Source organism: Enoplosus armatus, chromosome 15 (genome assembly GCF_043641665.1).
Source record: "Enoplosus armatus isolate fEnoArm2 chromosome 15, fEnoArm2.hap1, whole genome shotgun sequence".
NCBI classification, from domain to species: domain Eukaryota; kingdom Metazoa; phylum Chordata; class Actinopteri; order Centrarchiformes; family Enoplosidae; genus Enoplosus; species Enoplosus armatus.
Window position 1 is genome coordinate 15858907 of NC_092194.1, and position 25540 is coordinate 15884446.

Genomic DNA, 25540 nt, shown 5'->3' on the forward strand with positions numbered 1-25540 from the left:
AATCACCCTTGCTTGCAGATTTCACTGCACTATGTGTTTACCTTCTAGTCAGGCTCCTTTAGTTCCTGGTATGTGGCATGTTACTGGTATTTACATATTGCTTGACTGGTTTTACTGTACAAAGATTCTTCTCCAATATGAACGCCTCAGCAGTGGAGGTTTTTCTGCAAACCAAAAAGTAAAAAAAAAAATTGAAATCCAAAGCTGTTACGTGTCTGTTAGCTTACAGTTGTAAAAATTGTTAGGTTGTTCTGTATGTCAAAAGTTAGATTTTACAGCCCTGTGAGGAGTATTTGTTTTATTTAGGCTTATAATAAAAGGAGCAGGGCTGGAGCTCTTTGTTACAGACTGTACAGTGGATGGATGTCCTAGTTGGCAGCACATTTGTATTATGTCTTTAAGGTCATACTGTAACTTCGATTTCACTACTTTTGTTGTGTTTGCCAGTGTGTTTCTGTCTGTTGCTCCTTGTGTGTGTGTTTGTGCTTGTCTGCTTCAATCTTTTTGTTTCTTCTGAAGCACTGGAAGTTGAATCGAATGAAATAGAATAGAATAAAACACAGTAGAACAGAAAAATACATCTTTATTGGCTTTACAAACAGGGATTACAACACAGGATTTGCGCTGGAGCTCAGTGAAACGTGAAAGCAACAGGTGTTTTTTCCCTCTGACACACATGCCTCTTACTTAGTGGTGATTTCTCAGCGGGCTTAGAGAAAACTCTTTGTAGCCCTGCTGTGACGAGAGAGGGAGTCACATCGTTTTTTCCACTTTGTCTGTTTAACCATCCACGCTTCTACTTCTCCCCCCCCCCCCCCCCTCCTTTTGATCTGTATATGTACATGTGTCTATTTGAGGTTAATGTGGCAGGAAGTTGAGTGTGGTTTTGCAGTTTGTTTGATGATAAAGAGTAGGGCTGGGCGATATGACGGTATACACCATGCAACGGTGATAGAGATACAGTATGTCCACTGAGAGATACCATTTGCACCGCGGGAGCTATCCCTTAGTGTCTCTGCTTTATATTCAGGGCAGGCAATGTAGCAAATCAGGGCTGGATTCTTGTGTGATCTCGCAAATCCAGCTGCTTTGCAAAGTGACGTGATTTGGGCAGCAGGACTGCTTACTTGTGAGAGTATTTACTCCTGTGAGAGCGACAGTTGGTGGCGGTAATGCACCTCTAAGCTGGTTTGCCAACCATCGCAGAAAAAGAGTGACAAGAAAACATGGAGGAGCAGAGTGAAATTCGTAATTAAGTTTACAGAACAATTACTGTATTATGATATATATACCGTTACGGTGATATAAAAGTACATATACCGCAATAGAAGTTTGGCCATATTGGTCAATGAATAAACAGGCTAAGCTGTCATATCAGCTGTCATCTTGGTGATAGCTGGAGGGAGAGTGTCTTGCTCATACACAACAGTCACACCCTCATGCACTCACATTCACAATGATCCACTTCTTGATAACTGTCTTAATGATTTACTTTCTCTTCCTCTGTTTTCCCTTTCTCCCCATCTCACCCTCTCTCCTCCCTCCCTCCCCTCTCTGCTGACTCGCAGGTGGTGTCCTCCTGTCACAAACACACACTTCCTCTGACACATGGCTGACAGCGGGAGACGGAAGGGGCGAGAGAGAGTGCGGGACTGACACACAAGCACAGAAATAAAGAGGCAGTCGGCCATCTGTGGTCGGCCCCCTGCTATTCTACAGCTGTGTTAGAGTCAGCAAACACTTCTCAGCTCCGTCAGGACTTCAGAAACCACAGAGTGAGATAAGGGGGTTCTTCCTACATCTCATTGCCCAGGGGATGAGCCTAGGCTGGGGCAATGTTAAGGCCTCGCTTGCCTCGGATTAGGCCCCTGGGGCTGCTTCTTTGGAGAGATGGGTGATACCCCAGCTGGATCTTCTGCTGTCGCCATCCTCCACAGCTATCATTAGTGGCTAATGAGCTGCTGCTAGAGAGGAAACAGAGAAGGTGCCTGTGGAGAGAGGAGGAACCTTACAGCTGTTATTAAAAGGCCCAGACATCTCAGACAAGGAATGCTTTGCCTCTGCAAGAGAGTAGAACCCTTTAAAGCTCTTTCGGGTGCAAGCATGAAGGGATATCGACTTTGGAATTCATTGTTGTAAATTTCTTTTCAGGTGTTGATTGCCAACTTTGTCAGTCAAAATTGTCACCATGCAGTTGAAAGACATTTTTTTTCAGCAAGTTGATTCACTATTAAGACAGAAACCTTCTCAACTGACGGAGTTTCAACAAAACATTATAATCCATTAGGTTTTTCTTGTTTAAGCTATATTGTTTTTTTACACTTTGATATTATTTTGACCTTTCTATGCCCTGAAAGACATTGGTCACAATGGCAGCAGCCTATCGTGTAGTGGTGAGCAGTGTGAGTTGCTACAACAGTGTGGTAGTGGACCGGCGCACTCACTCCCATGCTGTGCACTACTGCTCTGGACCATGTGGGGCGCTGTCCCAGGGACTAGATTGTACTGTTGCACACCGTGGCACGTGCTCCGAGCTGCTTGTTGCACCTGACCCTGCATACACTGACCCAAACAGCTCACTCATACACTCCCGTAATATGATCACTCAGCAACTTCCTAACCATTGTAAAATGAGTGTTTCCATGGACACTAGTTATAATGGTGGTCTAGAGAGGGCAGGCAGCAGTGGCAATTTGTCTATAGGAGAGGACAGCCCCACGTGGCGTGGTAAAAAGACCTCCACTGGTGGAGCATTAACTGGAAACCTGAGCTCCTCTAGCAGTCTGAAGGACATTACAGAAGAGGCCATCAACCTGGCCAGTGGTAAGCTCAAGGAGTTTTCTTTTGACAAGCTTCGCCTCTCCTCTTCCAGCCATGTCACCTTTCGGAAAGGTCGCAAGGTCCGTCCTGACTCTTTCAGCCGTCGCTCCACTGACTTGGAAATCATCTACGGCCACTTCAGCTCCAACATCACCACAAACGGAATGACTAATGGCACAACAAATGGCATAGTTATTTCTAATGATGAGAACCTGCCACCATTTGTGCCAGGGAAAGGAGCAGGGCTGGAGGAGCCAAAGCTAAAGGGCAGCACAGGCACCTTGTCAGCCATCACCAAAGTGGGTGGTGGATCAACAAGCAGCCTATCGAGTATTGGGTCTTTGGACCAAAGTCTGAACACAGTGGCCTCCCTGTACCTTAACGCCCTGGGAGAGGAGAACCTGATTGCCCGTCTGCTGGAGAAGACACGAGCGGAGGCGGGCGCTGGGGGAGCAGGCGGGGAGGACATCCGTGCCTGCCTTGACATTCTGCTTAAATGTTCTGAAGACCTAAAGAAATGCACCGACATCATCAAGCAGTGCATCAGACGCAAAGCTGGTGGAGGGCCAGAGGAAGGTGGAGCCAGTCCTGACAGTGTGTATCGGGCTGTGATGACCCGACTCAGCTCCTATTTGAAGAGACTACCTCTGGAGCTGGAGGGAATTGGAAGCTTGGGAGGCAGTGGGCAGGGGGGTCAGGGTACACCTGGGAGCGGGCATAGCGATCTGGCTGAGCTGGTCAACACTCTTCACTCCATCCAGCAGGGACCGTACTCTCCAATATTTGGAAATGAGCAGCCTCCTCGCTATGAGGATGTGGTGCAATCACCTCCCATCCCAAAGACTGTTCCTCACTCTGCATCTTCTACTCCCTCCTCTGTTTTATCTTCCTCCTCATCTTCTTTGAAATCAGACTCCATCCATACCAAACCAGTCCAAAGCTCCCCGTCCAGAGCCACTCCACTTACCAATGGACTACAACATCCACACCCTACTTCTATCACACAACACACACTCGCTCCCCCATCTGTCACATGCTCTCCATCCAGCTCCTCTCCAACACACTCTCCCTCCCCTTTTCATACCTCCCCAACCCCACCGTACACACACACTCCTCCAGCATCCCCCATGGAGGCTCTTTATATTGAGGAGGAGGAAGCAGATGTGGGGAAGACACCAGAACAAATCTCACAACAGACACACACTCCAACCAGAGGGGTTAACACTATTCATAGCAAAAATGGGACAACATTGGGTGAACACATGCGCCTGACCCATCCACACACACTCCATAACTCTTCGAATACTTTGCCGGCCAGCTCTGGCTACAGTCCCACTTGGCCTTCCTCTGCCTCACTAACAGTCTCAGCACCCAAAGCTGTCTCACACAGGAATGACGACATTGACAAGCTGCTGATGGACTTAGAGAATCTGTCTCAGAGTATGAGCCACCCCAGAAACACTGAGCCTCCACTTCCGGTGAAAACCAGGAAGAGAGAAGGAGGCCAGGGAATTACTTCCAGTGAGGCCCTCACTCAGCCCAAAATGGCACAGTTCCAAGTCCAGAAGCCAACCAGCCACCTAGCCATGAATGGCCCTACCTCCAGGACTCCCCAGAGTCACACTCCTCCCCAGGGAGAGAACAGTGAAGCTGTGGTGGGAGAGGAGGAGGATGGGGCATTGCTGCTGAGGATCCTGGAGAGCATTGAGAGTTTTGCCCAGGAGCTGGTGGATTCTGGGGCGGGGAGCACAGGGAGTGCTGAGAGGAACAGCGGGAAGGAGCGGGAGGTAATGAGGCTCCTGCAGGATACACTGGCCACCACCGGCAGGGCTGACACCCCTCTGGAGAGCACAAACCCACCAGATGCTCCCATTGTTCCATCCATGCACATAAATGTAGTCCCAGCTATACCGCCCAAACACTCCCTGGCAAATACACCTGCAGTTTCACCTGCACCAACACCTATAACTGCATTATCTGAAGATGTGTGCAATTCTACATCTGAACCTGCACCGAAACATACACCTGATGCTGTCCCCAAACTTTTGCCTACACCTACACCTGAACCTACAACTGAGGCAACAGATAATGTTACAGAAGCCTCTACAGGTGAGACTGATCCAAAATCCATCCCTACCCCTGTAACATCTGCACCTGCAAGCTTGCATTCCTCCACACATTCAGCTGAGTCTACACAGGTGGCTGCACCTACACCGGTGGCTGCACCTACACCGGTGGCTGCACCTGAAGCTCCAGCCCCTGTCACCATACCAATTGTGGTCGCAACAAGAGATGCTCCCGTTGCTGTCGGTGACCCTGCTGCTGTGAGAGACACTGGTTCAACCCTCCTCATCCAGCAGACTCCAGAGGTGATCAGAGTAAGTGAAAGACGCACCTTAAAATTCAGACTACTGACAAATGCACATGCTAATGGATAGCCAGAGAGACAACCAGACGTTTACTGAACTTTACAATTTCACACTATTACAGCTGCATGATTACCCACGTATCAACACACCATGTGACATTTTATCAGCTATTCCATTTAAAACTCCTCTAGGGAATAGAGGAATAGGAATGTCAAGGACTTAAATCACATAATGTCAGTAAACTGCACAACTCAGACCTGAATTATTATTCTTTGTGTCTGGTGAGTCCAACTTTCTCTGGCTGAAACACTTGCTCGCTGTTTTGTAGAAGACAATGACGCTTCTGGTATTTGGAGTATGGTATCATACACATCTATTGCAAATCAGTTTCACAGTTAGAGCAGATCTCAGCAGAGGTGAGACACTTTTCTCCCATTTCGTGATTTTGGAGGATATTTGCAAGCTTTGCAGCTTTGATTTAATTCGTGTTCACTGTAGTTGCACATTGGAAAGATGTTTAATATTATGTCAGAAGTTGAGTAAACTGATGATATTAATGAAGAGTTTGGATCATAATAGAGCAGCAGCATAATCTAAATATTATTTCTTTTATTATTATATGTATTTTAAGTGTTACTGTTGCCATGGTGTAGGACGCAAATAGATCTGAGAGTGACAGACATACAGGAACCAAGAAACACAGCGATTGACAGCATTACACTGAGAATAGACAATTTTAGATAAAGCCTCAATTGGTTTCAATACATGTCATATAAACCAGCCCAGGAGAGGGTTTTATCGCTGTGACACAACGGGGTTGATGCCATTGTAATTGATGGGCCGTGATGAATAGTATTCATTAACTGCGATGAACACGCTGATACAGTTTCCTTATCTGGGCTTGAATAAAAAGGCTGGCGCTCTGAATCACAGAACACAACAGCTCATTGAGTTAGGAGTGGCTCTTTGTCTTTGTTGACTTTTCCTGGTTTCTAACTTGTGTTTTGTACTGTGAATGTGTATATGTTTGTGTGTATGTGTGTGTGTGTGCAGGCATGTGTGTGTGTTGGCTCTCCTTTCCACCCTGGGGAATATTTAAAGGTAATTTAGGGTTGTGCTACAGAGGGAGAGAGAGGGTAAGGCAATTGGAGTGTGTGTGTTTCTAAGTGCGTGTGTGTGTGTGTGTGTGTGTGACTTGGTGTGCATAAGCTACTGACACTGCAGTGAAAGGGGGGGCTGTCTCCGCTTGTCTCTGATGTGGGTGTTCAACAGCACACTGTAGATTTGGTTATTATGTATGACAGACAAACACACATTAACACCCACACAGAGGATCAAATCATTACTGTTGTCAGTTTTTCCTCTCTCCATGCATCACTCCATTTGATTTTTTTCTCCTTTATTAATTTGCTTATTCTTTTGCTCTCCCATCATCCCTCCTTCTCCTCGCCAGCCTCCCGCTGCTGTTTGTGTGTGTGTTTATTTACTGAGCTGTGTAACCTTATGCCCTGCTGATATGTAGGGCACCTATTTATGAGGTTACCATGGTAGCTGCCACAGTCAGAACAGAACAGCCAGCACCCGAACACATCATTACGCGATCTCATTCCTCCTCCGTCTTCTGTCTGCCTATCCATCCCTTCTTCCTCTCTGTTTTTGTTTTTCTGCTCCTCTGCCTCCACATATCTTGTAATCTCTTGTCGTTCTTGCATCTTTCATTCTTTCTTTTTTTCTGCATCTATGTCCCTTTTGTTTTTCTTCTTCGTGCCCTTCTTTCACCTGCAGTCAAGGAATCAGTCTACGTTGACCACCGCTTCTCTTCCTGCCCTGTGATTGGCCGCTGTGTTATTTTGGGAGCGGTAAATAACAGTTGTTGCTGTGTGGAGGGCAGAGCAACCCAATGAGAGGTGCTGATTGGAGCACAGCAGGAGCGGGGAAAGGGTGGGGCGAGGTTGGGTAGGGTGTTGGGGAGGGGGGCATCTGTTGGCACACTGAGTGTTAACGGTATCGTTACCCTCCAAGCCCCTCCACCCCTGGCAGAGCTAGGTGTGAGGGAGACCTAAATCTGTCCACCCCTCTGTACTATGGCATCCCGCTAACAGACTCACTGTCGCCACAGTGTAAATGGACCTGCATATGTGTGTGTGGGTGTGTGATGTTTGTTTGTGTGTTGTGCATGAATCCAGGCTTTCTTACATGTCCAGGTGTTCATGTATGTGTGCATTTACATATGTGTTCATGCATATGTATATGCACACAGATGTATTCATATGAATCCCATTTGTTGTATGTGTGTTTAACCAAGTGTGTGTGTGTGTGTGTGTGTGTGTCTGTTTGTTGGCCCGATGGTAAGTTGACCCACTGCTACTGTGGGTCACAGCTGAGTTTCGGAATAGCTCTCTGACACCCAATACCAACTCTGGCACTCTGGGAATTATGCTAATATTACTCAGCGCCAACCCCGCCTCCTGCCTCAGTTGCACATTAAGCTGCCAATCAAACTATAAACAAGGCAAGCCCCCTCACACACAAGTGAGAAAATGCCCTTGCACTCTCACACACAACTACTTACACACTCCACCTTGGAGATTTGTAGCTGTGTTTCCCTTGGCACTGCCATGGCTTTGATGGGAAGCTCTGCTAAGCCCTCTGGGATGACACTGGCATCAGGCGGTAGCATCCTCATCTGTACCCGTGTGTGTGTGTGTGTGTGTGTGTGTGTGTGTGTGTGTGTGTGTGTGTGTGTGTGTGTGTGTGTGTGTGCATGCACACGTGTTTATTGTTGATTCTGCTGCTGACAGACTAATACAGGGCTTTCTGCACCTGTCAGAGCAGACCCATTAATCTCCATGGAGACAAGGAAGCCAGCTGATATAAATCAGAGGCAAGGCCCCAACAGTCAAACTCAGAGAGACGTGGCAGCGGTGATGCTGCGAGTAGAGACGACTAAATCTGTCGGTGGTACTTCAGGTCAATGGCCTTCCAGTGGCAGTTACTCTTTCTCTTCCCCTCTCTCTGTTTTTTTGGGAAATATAAGAAGAGATATCTGAGAGCACATTTCCCTGCACCTAAATTTGACCTGTATGTGTTTGTTTCAGGGGGGTTGTTACAGTCAGCCAATGGTGACATAATTTACAGACGCACGTACACTCCTGGCTGTATCCAGAGCTGCCATTCTGATGGCTTAATTAACCTGCTACTGCTGCTGATTGGAGTGTTTTTGCCAACTGCTGTGGACGTGTTGCTAGAATAGAGATGGTCAGTTTTGGCTCGAGTTAGGGTGTGTTGGAGGGAAACTGGTGAAGAGGTGGTAGAGCTTCACTTCACACTTTGTCCATACCTGGGTCAGAGCCACAATTGGGACATCCTCTGCTAAAAAAAAGTAAATAATTTCTCACATACTGTCTCCTATTAAGGCTGCAACACATAAAGTAACAGGCACTTTTCTCACATCCTGTTGAGCCCAAACAAAACCTCCATGTGCGATTTAAAAATGGAAGCAAACCCAGAAACAAGGTTAAATAATAAGTATCTGTAGCTCTGTAATCTACCTGGTTAGAGAAGGTTTACAATTTAGTTAATGGAAGTAAAATTAGTTTGCAGATATATCTGTGTTTCATAGTCATACAGTTCAACATATTCTTATTCTGAAAATAACAGTATAGCAACAGTCCTCTTCAATGAGTCAGTGTTCCTCTTTCTTTCTTTTCCTGCCCATATTTTTTAGCCAGCTGAGGAAAGGAACTGTTGACCTTTTAGACATGCTACTTTTTGGCACAGGGAGCTTTAAAAGAAGGGTAGAAGGAGCGATAAAGAAAAGCATGGAGATAGGAAATAACAAGAAGACAGGAAAGCCGAATGAATGAATGTCTGTGTGCGACAACAGGGGGTGAGAAGTTTTTTGTTATCTGAGAAGCTGACTTAGAGGAAAGAGGAATTCACAGGGAGTTAGCAAAGAAGAAGAACAGGCGTAGAAAAAGAACGGAGATGAGAAAGAGACTCATGGTGCTGGGGGAGGGGGGATGGAGTTAGTGAGGGGGGCGCCTGCAGCGTACAGTTGTTGACTCAGGGTCGGCAAGGATGACATCATTCCTCGGCTGCTTCCACAGGAAATAAGGTCACAGCGGGAACCTCGGCCAAGCGGGGAAAGACGCCTGTTTCAACCTAGGTGCACAAGCTCACAGATGAATGCATTCATTAATACACACACACACACACAATGCACTCCCAGACCGGGGCCTGTGTTGCTATGTGTGAGAGGACTTTTCCAATACAGTTCATACCATCCAAGGTTAGCCTGGACAATGGAACATTCACCACCCAGCCCTGTGATACACATATACACAAAACACACAAACGCAGAAATGGTGGACTTCATTAACACATTTGGCTGGGAGATATTCGCACACACACATACACACACATACAGCACTTTTAAGCAAGTGACATCATGATACACCACTCCCAGTGCAGGCTGGGATAACATCCAACTGCTCTTCCCAGTGCAGTGTGCTCTGTTGGAGTGTGTGCGTTTGCACAGATGCTTGTATACGCGCACACACACACATATGCAAGCCTGACTTTTTGTATGCGAGTCACTTTTTCATCGGTAAAGTTTTTAGCTCAGTGGGAGGCATTGCTGCGTAACTCTTTAGGCCTCCCTCTGTGTCACCATGGAAACCATCACAACATGTTTATAAGCAGTAGGTAGCTGGTGGGACTCCCCTACCCCAGAATATCAGTTGTGCAATCTGATTGGCTGATGGGAGGGGGGCTCCCTCACAGAATCGTGGCACCAGGGGAGATCAAATGGAGACTGGATGTGTTTTTAGGTTTATTTCAGAATACCGACTGTGTTGATGTGGGTGTGGCTGGCTGTGCGTACGTGTCTGTGTGTGTGTGCATGCATGCACATGTGTGTGTTTGTTTCCATGTGAAAGAGTTTGCCAATGTCCCAGAACATCATGACTTGGTAGAAGCTTGGGTGTCACCCACCCCCCCACCCATCTCTCTACAGTCTCCCTGTTTAACCCCACCCTCCCTCTCCCTTTCAACTCACCCTTCACCCAGCTCCACCCAAAGTAGCCAGGGGGGTTTCTCCAGAAAAAGGCCTCAGTGCTCAGATGCTCTCGCCAGTTAATTGAGACAAACATGTCAGGATATATTCTCTGAAAATATTTTCATGCCTGTGTCTTAAATTTGAATGCATAAAAAGTAATTCTGAATGAATAGAATACAAGTTATTGTTGCGTGTTTTTACTTTTGTTACAGTTGTTTGCATATAAATTATATTTGGCGTGGTGCTTCCCTCTTTGGTGATCTATAAAAATATGGTTTTCATCATACAAACCTCTCACTCTGTCAGCCAAGACGGTTTCAGGAATTGAAAAAGATGAGATGAGGGAGCTGAAGCCGAGAGGATCAAAGGCAGTAGAAACCAGCATCTTCTGTCAGATCCAGGCTCACCGGTGAAGCTTGAGTGTTGGACAGTTTAGACATGGTAACAAACAGAGAGCTACTACCCTCTAGCGAATCTCAGCCCCTACTGAACCATAGGGTACTGCGGCAGGCCAGCTGTTTCTGATATGAAAAGGATCTATAGCTCCATCTACAGGGTGATCTGTGAACACTAGTATTTCAAGCTATAAATCAAAATCGGTTTTAATGCCCAAGTAGGTTTTCACATCTTCCATTTCTTAAGCTGCTTTCAGTGCTTTTAACTGATTGTTTACGATAATGTAAAGGAAGAAAAACTGTCCTGTGTTGAAATAATGACACAATCTGCCATGATTGTGACATTGTGATGAAATTACCGTTGAAAGGAAAGGGTGGTGCAAGATACATCGCTGTACTGGGGCTAAGAGACGTGTTTCTTGAGGCTGTTGTCTTATGTTTTATGCTTGAATAATATAGTTTACTGGGAAAATATTGCTGAAGGTGCATGGCAAAGGTATGTAAATGGTCTGTAGGGTAGGATCGTGATGCAACATCATTTTTAGCATCCTCCACCTGTGTGCATTCTTATGTTTCTTCTTATGTACTTTCTTCAGTGCTATCTGACCATCTCCTGCTAAGATTTGTTGTTAATATCACAGGGCTACAGCAAAATGGGCAATGGCTTGTGTAGTGGCTACTTCTTAATGCTCACACATTTCTCCCTCCTAACATTTCCGTCTATCTTTACTCTTCTCTCTGAAAAAGAGAGGAAACAGGAGCTGATCTGGTTGTGTGAAGTCTATTACTGCACTCTAGTGACAGCTCTCTCACTGCAGCTCCAGGCTGAGGCCCATCACTATTGCTGATGTAGGATTAGCTCACTTACTCTAAATCCTAAGATAGCCCTGGGAAGGTAATGCAAAACTTGCCCTGATAGCCATGTGTATAAATAGAAAAGGCCATGCTGGCCAATGATGGCCTGAAGTTTGTTGTTATTAAAGATTACTTGTTGACAGGCTGTTGTTCCCGCCAAGGGAAGTGATTCACTGGGCCTCCCAGAAAATAAACAGTAAAGTGACACATTAAGAAAAAAAATCTATAAATCTTTTCATATCATGAAGCCTTTCCTCTTGTGATTATTAAGGCAGCTCTATTCCCTTAAAATTTCTGCTTTATATTTTATGTCTTTATGTGATATAGTTATTCAGAATGACATACTGAGAGAATGCATATAGGGTGGAGCCTGGCATCCGATATTATCAGCCCATATTAGATTGTCACAGATATTGGTGGTATGGGAATGTACAGTATGTTGAAAAATATGCAAAAAGAAAGCTTTAGAGGTGCTGCTAGCCAGATTTTGTTATCGTTGGACAGGCTAGCTGTTTTGCCCTGTTTTCAGTCTTTATGCTATGCTAGGCTAATGGCTGTTGGCTGTAGCCTCAACCAGCTCGCAAATAAATAAGAGTATTCCCCAAAATGTCGAACTATTCCCATAAGTCCCCAGAGGAAGCACAGACTGAAAAGACATACAGTCCACAAGAGTGAAATTAAATATAAGTATAATACTAAATCAACAGTTATCCCAACAGTAAATTAGAAAGTCGTATTAGCAATTAGCCTCAGACAGCTAATATAATGGCTATCTTGGTCTGCACTTGTTTGCAGAAAAACTAAATCACAAGTGCTTCAATACATAAAGATAATGATGCTCAAACAAGAGCATTTGAGCAGCAGATCACTGACAATATTTGCTTAGTCACAGATATGACAAATCAGTGGATATAAACAGCAAATGCTGCACAAATGTGTTGTTGCTACTAGCAACAGAGTGTCCAACTCAAACCAACTGGTGGTGGCAGAGTATCTTTATCACAAAGTGTTTGTTATGTTATGTGCTGCTGTAAAATAACAATATCACCAGATACACTGTAGAAAATGGTATTATTTTCGATACTGGACTGTCGGCTGCTGTGGTGCTTGAGCTTGTGGCAGCCTCTGTTTCCTCTCAGACAGCTACAGCAGCTGTGTCTTTAACTGTTCCCATGTTGTCCTCCCCTGATTCGGATGTGAGGTAGACCGTGGCCAGCACTGATTCACTTCATCTATCACGGAAGCAGCACTTGAACTCGGTTCATTCTCCGCAGTTTATAGAAGAGGCTCCCAAGGCAACTTTATGTGTGTGTGTGTGTTTGTCCTTCTTGAGAGGAAGTGAGACTGGGAATAAAGAATAGAGCAGCAATGTGAACTGCGTTTCCTGCTGTTGGCACGGTAACCCTGGGAGCATTCCACCCGCCACTCAGTCCAGGGAAAGGGTTATCGCCATGGAGATGGCATTTGGCAGGCCTGGTCTAAAGTGAGTGTGTGTGTAATCTCAGAGATGGGGAGGGGGAGTAGCCCATTTCATGCGATATCAGGTTCAAGTTTAAACTTTATTTGTCCCAGTGGGCAGTTTGTTTCACTGCAAGCATTAAAAATAACAATACATAAAAATATAAGGCTGACATGCATAACAACGCACACTTGCCAATGTAGTAATGATTACAGTAATCCCCTTATTGAAAGGTTGACTTAAAAACCTATATACTTAAGATAGCTTGTTGAAAGGGTCAAAAAGCATGTTTTCAATTATAAATCACATTACAAATTTAAATGTATCTTATGACTTTGTGACTTTGTGTCATAGAAAGTTTGTAAATGAGAAAATTAAACAATAAATGATAGTAATAGGTTTAATTTGATTTAGCAGTTCAATTAAATGCCTGATAATATCTCTACTAAATTATCAGGAAAATCTACTAAAATGTGTTTTCAAGCATCTTTCCTAACCTAATGCATGCGTGTGTGTGTGTGTGTGTGTTGTCACGTGTGTGAAGAAGTCTGCCCAGTGCCTCAAGCAGAAATAAACATGAAATCGGTGGCTATATTTACACAGATAATTTTACACACAGCAGACAGCCAATTTCACAGAGCAGGTGTGTGTGCGTGTGTATGTGTGTGTGTTTAGGAAGTTGTTATGTTCACACTATTCAACTTCTCTGGAAGACACACCCACACACACCCACACACCCTCACACTAATGATACACCTGACAAATTAGACACATGTATCAATGCTCGTGTGCTAATTAAACCTTTTAGAAGAGCGTGTGTGCACATCCGGTGTGTAACAGTTGGACGAAAGCGACAGTTGCTTTTGGACAACTGATCCTCTGCTTCGGCCCCTCTGCTCTTCCCGTCATGCATGTAGTTGATCAATGCTGTGAAGGCTGCTGACTCACCTGTTCCTGTAGCAGTGGGGTTGGATTAGGTTTGTGTGGTGGGCAGAGGAAAGCACTCGCAGACATAACAGTCAACACACACTTACACACACCTGTTGCTCAGCCCCTACCCCCCCCCCCCCCCTTAAACTTCCATCAGCCTTTCTGCCCTCTCTTCCACTTTCCTCTCACCCTGTCTGCCTGCCTTTTCTCTCCTTAACCAAGCATCTTAAAGAAATACAGTCATTTTTGGGAGGTTATATGTTAGCTTGAGGTTATATATCAGTTAGGAAGTGATAGCAGGTTTAAATCCTTCTGTCCTGTTAGTCTACATTCAGATCATGGCATTTACCTTAATACTCAATCTGTATGTACAGTAGGGAAGTAAAAGGGCTGCACATTTAACTTAGTCGTGTGGCCTGTAGTTTCATTAATTTTAATCATGAATTGTCATTAAAATGATTGATTTGTTTTTGGCCACTTGGGGCAGTGGAGCAACATATTACCACTTTTTAAATTTGATACGGCAAACATGTTAGCATACAGTTGCCTATTTACACATCCAGCAGATGAATATTCACTCTCCTTTTAGCTTAAGCTTTAGCTCAATTCCTGAGGGAAATATCTGGCTCTTTAGCAGCTAAATGCTCCACTATATTAACCAGCAGGTCGCTTAATGTGTCGGTCTGCCTTTTGGTATTGGATAGGTAGCGTACAGTGGGTTTATCAGAGCTTTTTTTGCTGAAAGCTGGAAACAGGGTTGAAGAGAGCGTTAAGACTGAACCAAAACAGTAAAGTTGCGGGCCAATAATCCAAAACAATGAGCTGAAAGTTGCTCTGTAGAGCTGAGGAGAACTGCGTAGTTATTCTCTGTGGGTTCATCACTGCGAAGGACCCTCATTTCATCTATTGTTAATATAAAAATATTGATTACTGCAGCTTTAACACAATATAATAATATATACAATATAACAACATACTGTAGCACCTTGCAGTTCAAAACATTTTTTTCTTGACAGTTGAATAACTAATTTAACTAAACTAAAATTCCAGGTTATTACAATTCAAGTGTTATTGTTTTCCATTTTATATAGCATATTAACAAATAAAGCATATCAGTAAATTAAGTCCTTATGCATTTGGGGGGGGGGGGGGGGGGTCAACAGAACTGACCCACACATCACTGCTGACCTTATGGATCCCTCCCATGGGGGACAGTTTGTCCCACAAGTAGTCACCTGAGCAGGCTGCAGCTACTGTCCCACATACTGTAGTGGAACATCTCAGAAGCTTTAAAGGAGTTGCCTCCCACACCGCCCTCACAGTCTTTACATCTTGGTGAAGTACCAGCATTTTGCTGTTGTGGCAGCTTTAGTGACAAATATTTTAAAAGCTGGAGTGAAGTTTAGAACGCTGGAGATGGAGGGGGTGGTTTTAGGACCAAGCGGAGAGTTTTTTAGAGGGCAGGGTTACACCGACTGTCAGTCTGACAGGAAAAGAGCACACAGCTGCCCAATGGCATCTGTTCTGGCTCCCTTTACACACACACACACTTACATGCACACACAAATCTCTTTATGCAGAGATTTATGGTATCACAAGTGCATCGCTATAGTTGATGAGGTGGTGCAGAGGAAGTGGTGGGAACTAACTCTCAGTGATGGGACTGAGCGGCAGAGAGAGAGACAGAAAGGGAGGGGTGAGGGACTCAACATGACAGGAAAGGCTGGCGAGATGGCAGTCCTCAGATCGTGCTCATTTGTTGATAGACACGAGATAGCGATTGTATAATGTTTCCCCCTGCAGCACAGAGGTGAGAAGTGGACAGAAAGAAGACAATGTGTGTGTCAGCGTGAGTGTGTGTTTGGGATCGGTATGTGACCTTGGCTTTAGTACAGAGTCCAGTTGTTCCAAAGAATTCAGTAGGACGTACAGGGAGCTGAGAGGAGTTACCCTAAAACCCAAGGTGACTCACTTATTATTATTCTGGAAAGTCATTCACACACACGGAGGCATTCTGAATGCCGAGGCATCAACAGTTTACAAAGTGATGAAATACATACTGTAACATGAGTCACAAGGACGGCAAGAACAGGGACTCCAAAGGATGAAACATTATAGAAATATAGTTACAGATAGAAAAACACACACTGGACCAGCATGAAAGTAACATGTGTTGCTGTTGTGGGAAAAGCTCATAATTTCAGTTTTAGTTTTTCAAGGACCCTTGTGTTCTTAGACTGCTTCATGACCGCAGGAAGTGAAAAATCTGTTCCTGGAAAGTTTTCATCTAACGGCAGTGATTTATTTCTACTTAATTGCATCCTTCCGTTTCATGAGTTACCATATTCTTGGAGTCCAGTATAGCACTAGAGGGCACTAGACTCTCCATCTGTGCTGCACAGAAACACAAACAAAGTGGAATCTGTTTTTATTGTTTCCTTTTCTTTGACAGTCAGCAGCAAGCATTGACATACATGGTACAGTATGTGTTAACATTTTTATGGCAGACGTTTGGTAGAGTGTCATACTCTTGGAGGGATTTTAGCTGGACAGGTTTAAAATAGATCACGCCCGTCTGTCCTGAGGGATCCCCTCTTGCACTTGTCAGGCTTCAGATTGGTTCTTGCTTGGCACTGAAGGGGTGCTGGCCTGATCTGGCATAGCTGGGAGAAAGGAGAGACTCTGGGCTTCCTGGCAGATGGAGGATGTTGTATTGACAATTTATACACTTATCTATTTCTACTCACTATTAATTAGCTTTTACCATATATGCTAATTCACCAAGGGTGCAAATATGTTTGCATTTTTACTTCCAAGCTTGCTTTATAGATAATAATTCAACCACAACTACTACATTTTAATATTGCACCTACATATCAGAAGCATCAGGAAAGAACCTAAATCCTATTGAAGTCTTTTGGCCGGTGTCAATCAAGAGTAGAGAGTTTGACTAATTGATTAGTCAAATGACAGAAAAGTTGTTGTTTTTTTGTTTATGTCATTGTAATCTGAATATCTTTGGACTTATTGGACTGCAGAGCTGATATGATCAGTTGATTAATCAATTAGTCGATCGACAGAAAAATAATCAGTAACTATTTTGAAAATCGTTTAATCCTTAACTCATCTTTCAAGTAAAAATGCCTTACATTCCCTGGTTTTGGCTGCTCAAATGTGAGAAATGGCTGCTCTTCTTTCTCTTATGTAATAGTAAACTGAATATTTCGGAGTTTGGGTTGTAAAAATTCAAAGATTTGAAGATTTGAAGACATCACCTCGGGCTACAGGAAATTGTGATGGACATTTTTCCCTTTCCTTGAGAAGAGTGTCAGATTAATCGTAATAAAAATAGTCGTTTTGTAGGTTGTGATGTGCATTTTAAATTATTTTATGACATTTTAATTAAGAGTGACTCTTCATACACTGCGTGATTTTAATATTGTAGCAAAAGTGAAAGCTGCTTTAAGTCTCCTTGCTTGTCCAGCGGAATAGCTGTATGTCAACAGATATAACAACAGGTGCTTTGCCCGCTGATTCATCACTCCATCCCAAACTGCCTCTATGAAAACATTTCGGCTCACTTGTCCTTTCCACTCACGCTAAAGCACTGACCCAAGCCTCCTGTCTGCACTAAAATTATTTCAATCAGACTCACTTTGAGTTGTAACTTCCCACTGGCTAACTTTAGTCAAAGGCGGGGACTGAGGAGGGCTCAGGTCCTGCAAAACACTGCACACATATATGTGCAACATGGCTGAACCCCCCCACCCCCCCCACCCCAATGCTCAGGACAGCCGGTTTGCCGTGTGTGTGTGTGTGTGTGTGTGTGTGTGTGTGTGTGTTGCCAGACCCCGGCATGGCTCATGTTTCTAAGTGCAGTTTGTCAGAGCCCAGCTTGGAGCGGCAGGCACCAGTGAGACTACACCAAATAAATACATCCAGAGCTGACAGGGGGACATCAGAGGTTTTCTACCCCAGAGAGAAGCTGCTGTTTGGGGCTGCGATTGGCCATAAAACAGCCCAGTACCACGGTTCTGCCTCCCGGCCTTACAGTAGCACGGGAGTCTTAAGGAACATCTCTTTGCACAGATACACTGCTGGATTACTGCTTTGGGAGCCAGCAAATACGAGTGGAGCCTGGAGGAGAGAAATTTTGTGAGTGTGAGTGATTGCCAAAGGGCGTTTTGCCTGAAATCACACACATGCCTCTCTGAGGTGTTTGGCAATTTTTTGGGCCACTGGATATCTGAGCTGTTAAGTGGACTTCTTTACTACAGTCCACTCGATTTCCTTTCAGCGGTTGTTTCGTTGCCGGGCAAGCTGGTCCGTCTGTAGTAGCCGTGTCAGTAGCCGCACCGGTGGCCGTGTCTGGTGGGGGGTTGCGTGTCTCGGCCCCCACCATGATGATCAAGGAGGCATCGTTGCGCCGGGACCCTGATCTGAGGGGGGAGCTGGCCTTTCTGGCCAGGGGGTGTGACTTTGTCCTCCCCTCACGCTTCAAGAAGAGACTCAAGTCCTTCCAGCAGCAACAGGTCAGTCGCTGCAGTAAGCAGGATGGACAGGGTGCGAGTCTGGACATGCACTCAAAATGCAAGTTAGACACACAAAACAACTAAAATCCTAATAATCTCTAAATGTCTCTTTTTTAGTTTGTTTCTCTCTTTTACACACATACACGTCCTATACACCCATAAGCATACACAGATGTTCATATATTATATAGGCACGCACACACAGTAGATTCATCTTTTTGCTCTGATACACACAGAGTGACATGCCAGGGACAACAAACTATTCCCAGGCAGATACCAGCAGGGTATTAATAGGGCAGGAGGTGCAGGAATAGAATGATAGAATGAACTCCGTGAAGCAGAGTGGGGGGGGGGAGGACCGCTACAGCTGTCCTGCTCAGTACACACAGTATGGAGGCCCTCGAGAAGACACACACCAAATACACCAAATACACCAGGGAGCTGCTGCTCGAGCACACCGAGTAGTTTTGTTAATTAGTAATTGCAGTGTTAATTAAATCCCAGAGAGACTGTGAGAAATCTGTGACTTTTTCACATCATCACTGTTGAATTATAGGAAATGGGTCTTGTATCGTTATGTCACCTTATCACTGCTGTCATGAGGGCACTCCACAATATATGGGTGCATTTATCTTCCCTCTGTTTCATGAAGTGAGTTTTGTGTTGAGTCTCAAATAGAAATGGCTGCCTGGAACTCACTGAAGCATTTTTCCTCTCCCTCTTTCCTGCTCGTCATTTGATTAGGGAAGAAAGCAATCTGAAATGCTTGCAATATTGTGAAACATTGCATAGATATTCTTGAGGACTTTTTGGGGGGACAATTTCCAGCCAATTATTCCCAATATCGGACAAATTATGCTATTTTCTCATGCATGCATTATTGTAATTCATAGTGTTTTCCAATTTGGGAACTTTAAAATTCTATGCACATACATATCAGTAAAGCTGAAAAGGCTTGATCAAACCATCTTAAATGCAGAAGTACTGCTGCCACGTGTGTTGTTTATTTTTCCTTATTAGTTAGTTATGGTTCCAGCAATTAGGATGAATTAAATTAAGCCCAACATAGTCTTGTGCCAATTTGCCATAGTCTCTTGCCAACCATTTCGATCAGTTTAAAGTGCTGAAGGCTTTGTAATTTCCTGACAAACTGACAGATTGTAAAACAAGTCTGTCGTTGTTTGTACGTATGTTTATGACTCACCGGGAGTTTCCACCACATCCCTCACATGGGTCCTTTCTCCTCATAAAGTAGTGTCTTGTCAACACTTCTGGGGAAAGTACTCATTACTTCTAGCACTACTTAGTTCCCAATAAAAGTAAAAATGGAATTGAAAAGAAGGTGATTCACACATTTGGATCGGCAATATGGCTGTAAGTGTGTTGTCAGCTGATATTTAAAATGCAGTGCATGAGTGTAGCTCTGATGGGGAACAATAAGCCATATCAAGCTTACCTTATATGTGGTGTTTCAGTCATTAGCATGTTGTCTACATAAGATGTATTTTTTTCTACCTTTCTTTTAAGGTTTGCTTCACAAAACATATGAAAAAAAGATAAAATGAACAATGTTCTGTTCACTGATTACAGATGAATAGAATTGTAAATATGACTCAACACCACAGGTACCACATCACCCCAAGCCCTCCTTGTCCATTCCCACACATGATCTCCCCTCTCTCTTTTCAGGTCCAGTCCAAACCAGAGAAGAAACCAGGCACACCTCCACCGGCCCCCACCCTGGCCACAGCCGCACCCACCCCCACACCGCGCTCACCCAGCCCTCCTCCGGCTCCAGTGATAGTCACCCCTCCTCCCCCTGCCATCAACATTCCCAGGTTCTACTACCCCCGTGGGCTCCCTGCCATGGGCCTGGCCCCCAACCACGACGCGGCCATTGCCGCCATCGAGACGGCCTTCACTGAGTTTGAGGAGGAGAAGGCTGACATATATGAAATGGGCAAGATCGCAAAGGTCAGCAGCGTAACAACAGACATTACAACATTCATAATTCTAGAAACACCCTTCTATTTTTTCAGCATCAACATTTTCTTGCAGTCATATGTGAGATTAACATCAGTGTTTTCATGTTTGATCTTGAAGCTACCACACTGATTAATTCCATGAACATTTTCCAGAAATCATTGCACCCACAGTAGCCTGGGTGACACATTGTTGTCTGCATGCTGCCGCTCCTTTCTAAGCCGTGTGATCACAGATTCTAGGAAATACCACAGTGGTGAAGTACAGTACACAAATGTTTTTCCGGGTAAGATAACGGTGGTGTTACTCGTGTTTCTGTTCAGGCATGCGGGTGTCCACTTTACTGGAAGGCTCCCATGTTTTACTCGGCAGGTGGCGAGAGGACGGGCTTTGTCTCTGTTCACTCCTTCATTGCAACCTGGAGGAAGTAAGACAGACCTCATGTTCATCTCACTCTTAGAAATATGATATCATAACTCTAATCAGGTTATAATATTAAATGTCTCCTCTCCTGCAGGTTGTTGCATAGTTGCCACGATGATGCATCAAGGTTTATTTCCCTGTTAGCCAAACCCAGCTGTAACTACCTGGAGCAGGAGGACTTAATTCCTCTACTGCAGGTAAACGTCTTATCAACAACCATCTCTGTGTTGTCCTCTGTATTTACCAGAAATGTTTCTAAACTATGTTTGTTTTTCCCGTCTCTTCCTGTTTGTTTGTCTGATTAGGACATAGTGGATACACACCCTGGTCTCACATTTCTGAAGGATGCACCTGAATTCCATTCCCGCTACATAACTACGGTAAATGTCGTGAAAAATAACATCAGCTGTCCTTTTTTTTATGTTTTATTATAATAGTGTATTTTATTGTAAGATTACTACCATTCGGTATGCTGTAATGGAGCCACAGCGTCTTATCTATTATCCAAGTATAATTAAAAAACATACAGTGTTATATAAGAGTAAAGCAAGAAAAAGCAATCAGCAACATAAACTGAACATCACAGTGTTACGCATTATTAATGTTGTCCTAGGTGTCACACAAAAAATGAAGAAAAGTAGTACTTAAACCTAATTTCACAACAAAATTGTAGAAAAGTACAAAAAGTATATAAACATTATTGATCCTTACAAAAGCAAATAGGAGTTAGGATTATAACAACAATGAATGATAGAGTGTCCTAAAAGTGTAGCGCTGTGCCAGTTGTGGAAAATAACAAAATACGTTCACTCAAGTTTTCATGTACTTCCACTTTATACTTCCATCCTTTATATGTTATATTGTACCTTTTACTCCATTATATATATATTTGACAGTTTAAGTTACTAGTAGTAGAAGTTGTAAAATATGATGTATTATTATAGATTAAACTGTTCCACATGTGTGATACAGTTCAAATAAGATCAAACCTCGACTGGTTACAGCAATAAAATGCTAGTTACTTAATGCATCAGTAATAATAATCCACTAATGAAATATAATAATATAACATAGTGGTCATTAATAAGTAGTTTTACTTTAAGTACATTTTGCTGATAATACATCTGTACTTTTACTAAAAAGTAAAATTTTGATTGGACTTTTACTTGTAATGGCGTATTGGCGTATACAGCATGGTGTTGTTACTTTTACTGAAGTAAAAGACCTCAATACTTCTTCCGCCGCTTCACTGTTCAAAGCATGTGCACAGTGTGTGTCTGTGGAGTCGAGGCTTTGCTGCGTAGAAGTGCAGAGATGCAGAGACGTCCGTGCTGTGGTGCGTCAGCGTGTGATGACGTCATGGAAACACTGATGCCCCCTACAGCTCACTGCAGCAGAGGCCCCGACCCTCCACATGCCCATATTAAGACACTTCCTTCAGTTTAGGCCAGCTGACCCGCTACTGTATGAGACATTAGTAGCCCTGGGAGGTCCATGTACCAGGAAATGGGTGCTAATCCGCTCTTTACTAAGCCTAAGTGTTGTGTTTCAGGGACAAGGGGGGCCGACCCTCTTGTTTCCATTGTATGCTAAAGACCTGTCTCTCTTAAGTTATGAATGAGGACAAAAATATCAGGCATTGTTGGTAGGTCTCCCTCATGGCAAGATGAGGAATATGTTTAATAAGACCGGATGACGGGGCTCACATAGGTCCATGTGAGTTTCACGCTATTTTCATCGACAGAAAGCAGAGTCCATCCAGCCTGACAGCTCCCGTGTCAGACCTTCTGGATCCCTTTTTAGACTCCCATCAGCCAAAATTAACATTTCATACCCTCTAGCACATTCATAGACCCAAATTCCAAATTTAAATTTCAAGTTTTTATATATTTATTCATAATGTAAATTATTTAGAAATAGTTTCAACTTGTGTTTCTCATTTTTGCTCATTTCGCTGTTCTCTGTTTTGTATTTATGATGGGTTCATGTGCTGTTTTGTGTTTCACTGCTGCACAACACACAAGTGATTGATTGATTGACTGATTGAGAACAGTAGAAGCAAATGGCAACATAATGCTCTACTGCATTATTATGGAGCTCTCACATGCAGTTCTGTACTGTATTCTGTATTCTTGTGTACTGTTGTTTTGACTCTTCTTCTCTCCCTTTTGTGGAATTAATTCACTCATGCTGATCAGTACCATCTGGAAATTCGCAGGTGATCCAACGGATATTCTACGTGGTGAACCGTTCGTGGACGGGTCGTATCACCATGATGGAGCTGCGCAGGAGCAACTTCCTGCAGACCTTGGCCCTGCTGGAGGAGGAGGACGACATCAACCAGATCACCGACTACTTCTCCTACGAACACTTCTACGTGATCTACTGCAAGTTCTGGGAGCTCGACACCGACCACGACCTCTACATTGACCCCAAAGACCTGGCGAGATACAATGACCATGGTAAGAACAACTCAAAGAGCAAAGAGGGTTTATTTTCGCCAACTGAAATACATCTATACTAGACACATGGGGGTTATTCCACAACAATCACCACAAAAAAAAACTATATCAAGAAAGAATTCAGGCCTTGAGGCAAAAACAAATATTATTTCAAATCAGAAACACAACATTTATGGTCGATGACGTGAAGTATCTAAGGACAGAAGGTGTCATATGCAGTTTGTTAAGCCCCTTTAGGCAAATGTGTGATATTTATATAAATAAAATTGAAGTTGCAGCTGTATTTTTCGGTAATATGGATTGGATGGCAGTAAAGAATCAGAAGCAGGCTGTCTTTGGATTTGGCACATTCATTTGCTTATTATCCATTTGTTGGACTCTTGCTAGTGCTCAAAACAACAGCTGTTTGACCTATGGTTAACACTTTCATGCTGTCTGATTCAAAATGCATTACGCTGTTAACTGCATTTTATCAACACTTAGCCAAAATTTAATTCACTGATTCAGTACTTGCGCAAGTGACTGTGCTGTATGTGCAGTGGTTTACAACAGTGTCCATTTGTTTCTGTGTCTTTGAACAAAATCTCATTTGCTTATTTTTTCTCTTTCTCTCCTCTTGACAGCATCCTCAAACAGAATTATTGAAAGATTGTTTTCGGGGGCCGTTACTCGGTAAGTGGAAACACGCACATAAACAAACAGAGCAGCTGATTAATTGAAAATGGCAGTATTTAATGTGAATGGCTGGGACTCTCTTGTTTCCAGGGGTAACTCTGTGCAGAGAGAAGGCAGGATGAGCTACGCTGAGTTCGTCTGGTTCCTCATATCTGAAGAAGACAAGAAAAATCCCACCAGGTAATATACATACGCTTGGTTCTGTGTGATTGAGCAGCCGTCTCTCTGAATATATTAAATCCCAGAAAGATTTTAACTATTTGCAAATGCACTTCTTCCACAGTGTTTGTGTTAGTGTCTAACTCTGCGCATTTGTCATCTCTCTCTCTCTCTCTCTCCAGTATAGAGTACTGGTTCCGCTGCATGGACGCGGACGGTGATGGTGTCCTGTCCATGTTTGAGTTGGAGTATTTCTATGAGGAACAGTGTGAGAGGATGGAAAGGATGGGCATCGAACCTCTGCCTTTCCAGGATTTGCTCTGCCAGATGCTCGACCTGGTCAAACCGGAGAGCCAAGGTTGGTGCCAGTGCTAGCTCACCCTTAGTGTTTTTGGAAAGCCACACCCTACCATCCTTTTTACCTTGCTGTCTGGACTTTACATGTGAATGTGTTTGTGTATATGTTGTTTTCTCCAGGTAAGATAACCCTTGGTGATTTGAAGCGCTGCCGGATGGCTCACATATTCTTTGACACCTTCTTCAACCTCGAGAAATACCTGGACCACGAACAGAGAGACCCGTTTGCTGTGCAAAAGGTGCGAATTTGCATCTCTTTAATGGAATAATCAGCTATATTGCAGGAGCTGTCAATCTGAAGGGGAATAAAGGATGCTGATTCCACCCACATTCCACAGAAAGCATGGAAAAGAGAAAATCTATCAAAATTCAAAAAACGTGTGAAGCAGCACACAGTTAAGAAAGGGACACATGTTTGAAATGTGTCTCTTTTTAAATGATATTTGTCCTCTTTGGCTTTAAGTATTCTTTTATTTTTAATCTAAGAAATTCCTTGGAAATTAAAAACAATTTACTCCATAACCGCTAGAAAAATTGGCTGCTGGGTTTTGACACATCCTCCACACTCCGAGGTGCCATGTATTTGTTTAAGTTTAAAGCTACTTTCCTTTTTGAAAAATGCATGAAATCCTCTTCTAAGTGCTTTTGTTTTTGTTAATACCTGTAAAATACTGATATTTGGCGTGCATGTGTTGTTCCAGGACATTGATAGTGAAGGTCCAGAGCCATCTGATTGGGATAAATATGCCTCAGAGGAGTATGAGATACTGGTGGCGGAGGAGACTGCAAATGAACAGCTACATGAGGGGTACGACACGTACACACTCGCATGCACGTACACTCACCCTTGCATGCATGCCTATGTGCATTTCCAAGTGTGGATGCAACAAACCCTTTTAATAGGCTTAGTGTAAGGTGTATGCAGAAACAATTAACCAGTTCTACTATCTGTGTTGTGCTCCTAGGTCATTTGATGATGACTATGAATCCGAGGAGCTTCAAGTCCCCGGAGAGATTGGGAATAAAATGGAAAAACTGGTCATATCAGACCTGTCAGCATAA

The 25540-nt window shown here is 43.7% G+C and overlaps 1 protein-coding gene across 2 annotated transcripts; it reads left to right on the forward strand.

Annotated features, from left to right (window-relative positions):
* Window positions 1–2369: 2369 nt before the first annotated feature.
* ppp2r3a (protein phosphatase 2, regulatory subunit B'', alpha) lies at window positions 2370–25540 on the forward strand. Of its 2 annotated transcripts, XM_070920463.1 has the most exons (13): window positions 2370–5202; window positions 7236–7237; window positions 20109–20393; window positions 20726–20829; window positions 20920–21022; window positions 21131–21205; window positions 23044–23287; window positions 23911–23959; window positions 24053–24142; window positions 24304–24479; window positions 24599–24717; window positions 25180–25286; window positions 25444–25540. In XM_070920463.1, the coding sequence occupies exons 1-13, from the start codon at window positions 2370–2372 to the stop codon at window positions 25538–25540; spliced, it is 4284 nt and encodes a 1427-aa protein (XP_070776564.1). The 2 variants fall into 2 exon arrangements, with proteins under 2 accessions (XP_070776564.1, XP_070776562.1); XM_070920461.1 differs by lacking the exon at window positions 7236–7237 and having other exon boundaries at window positions 2370–5198.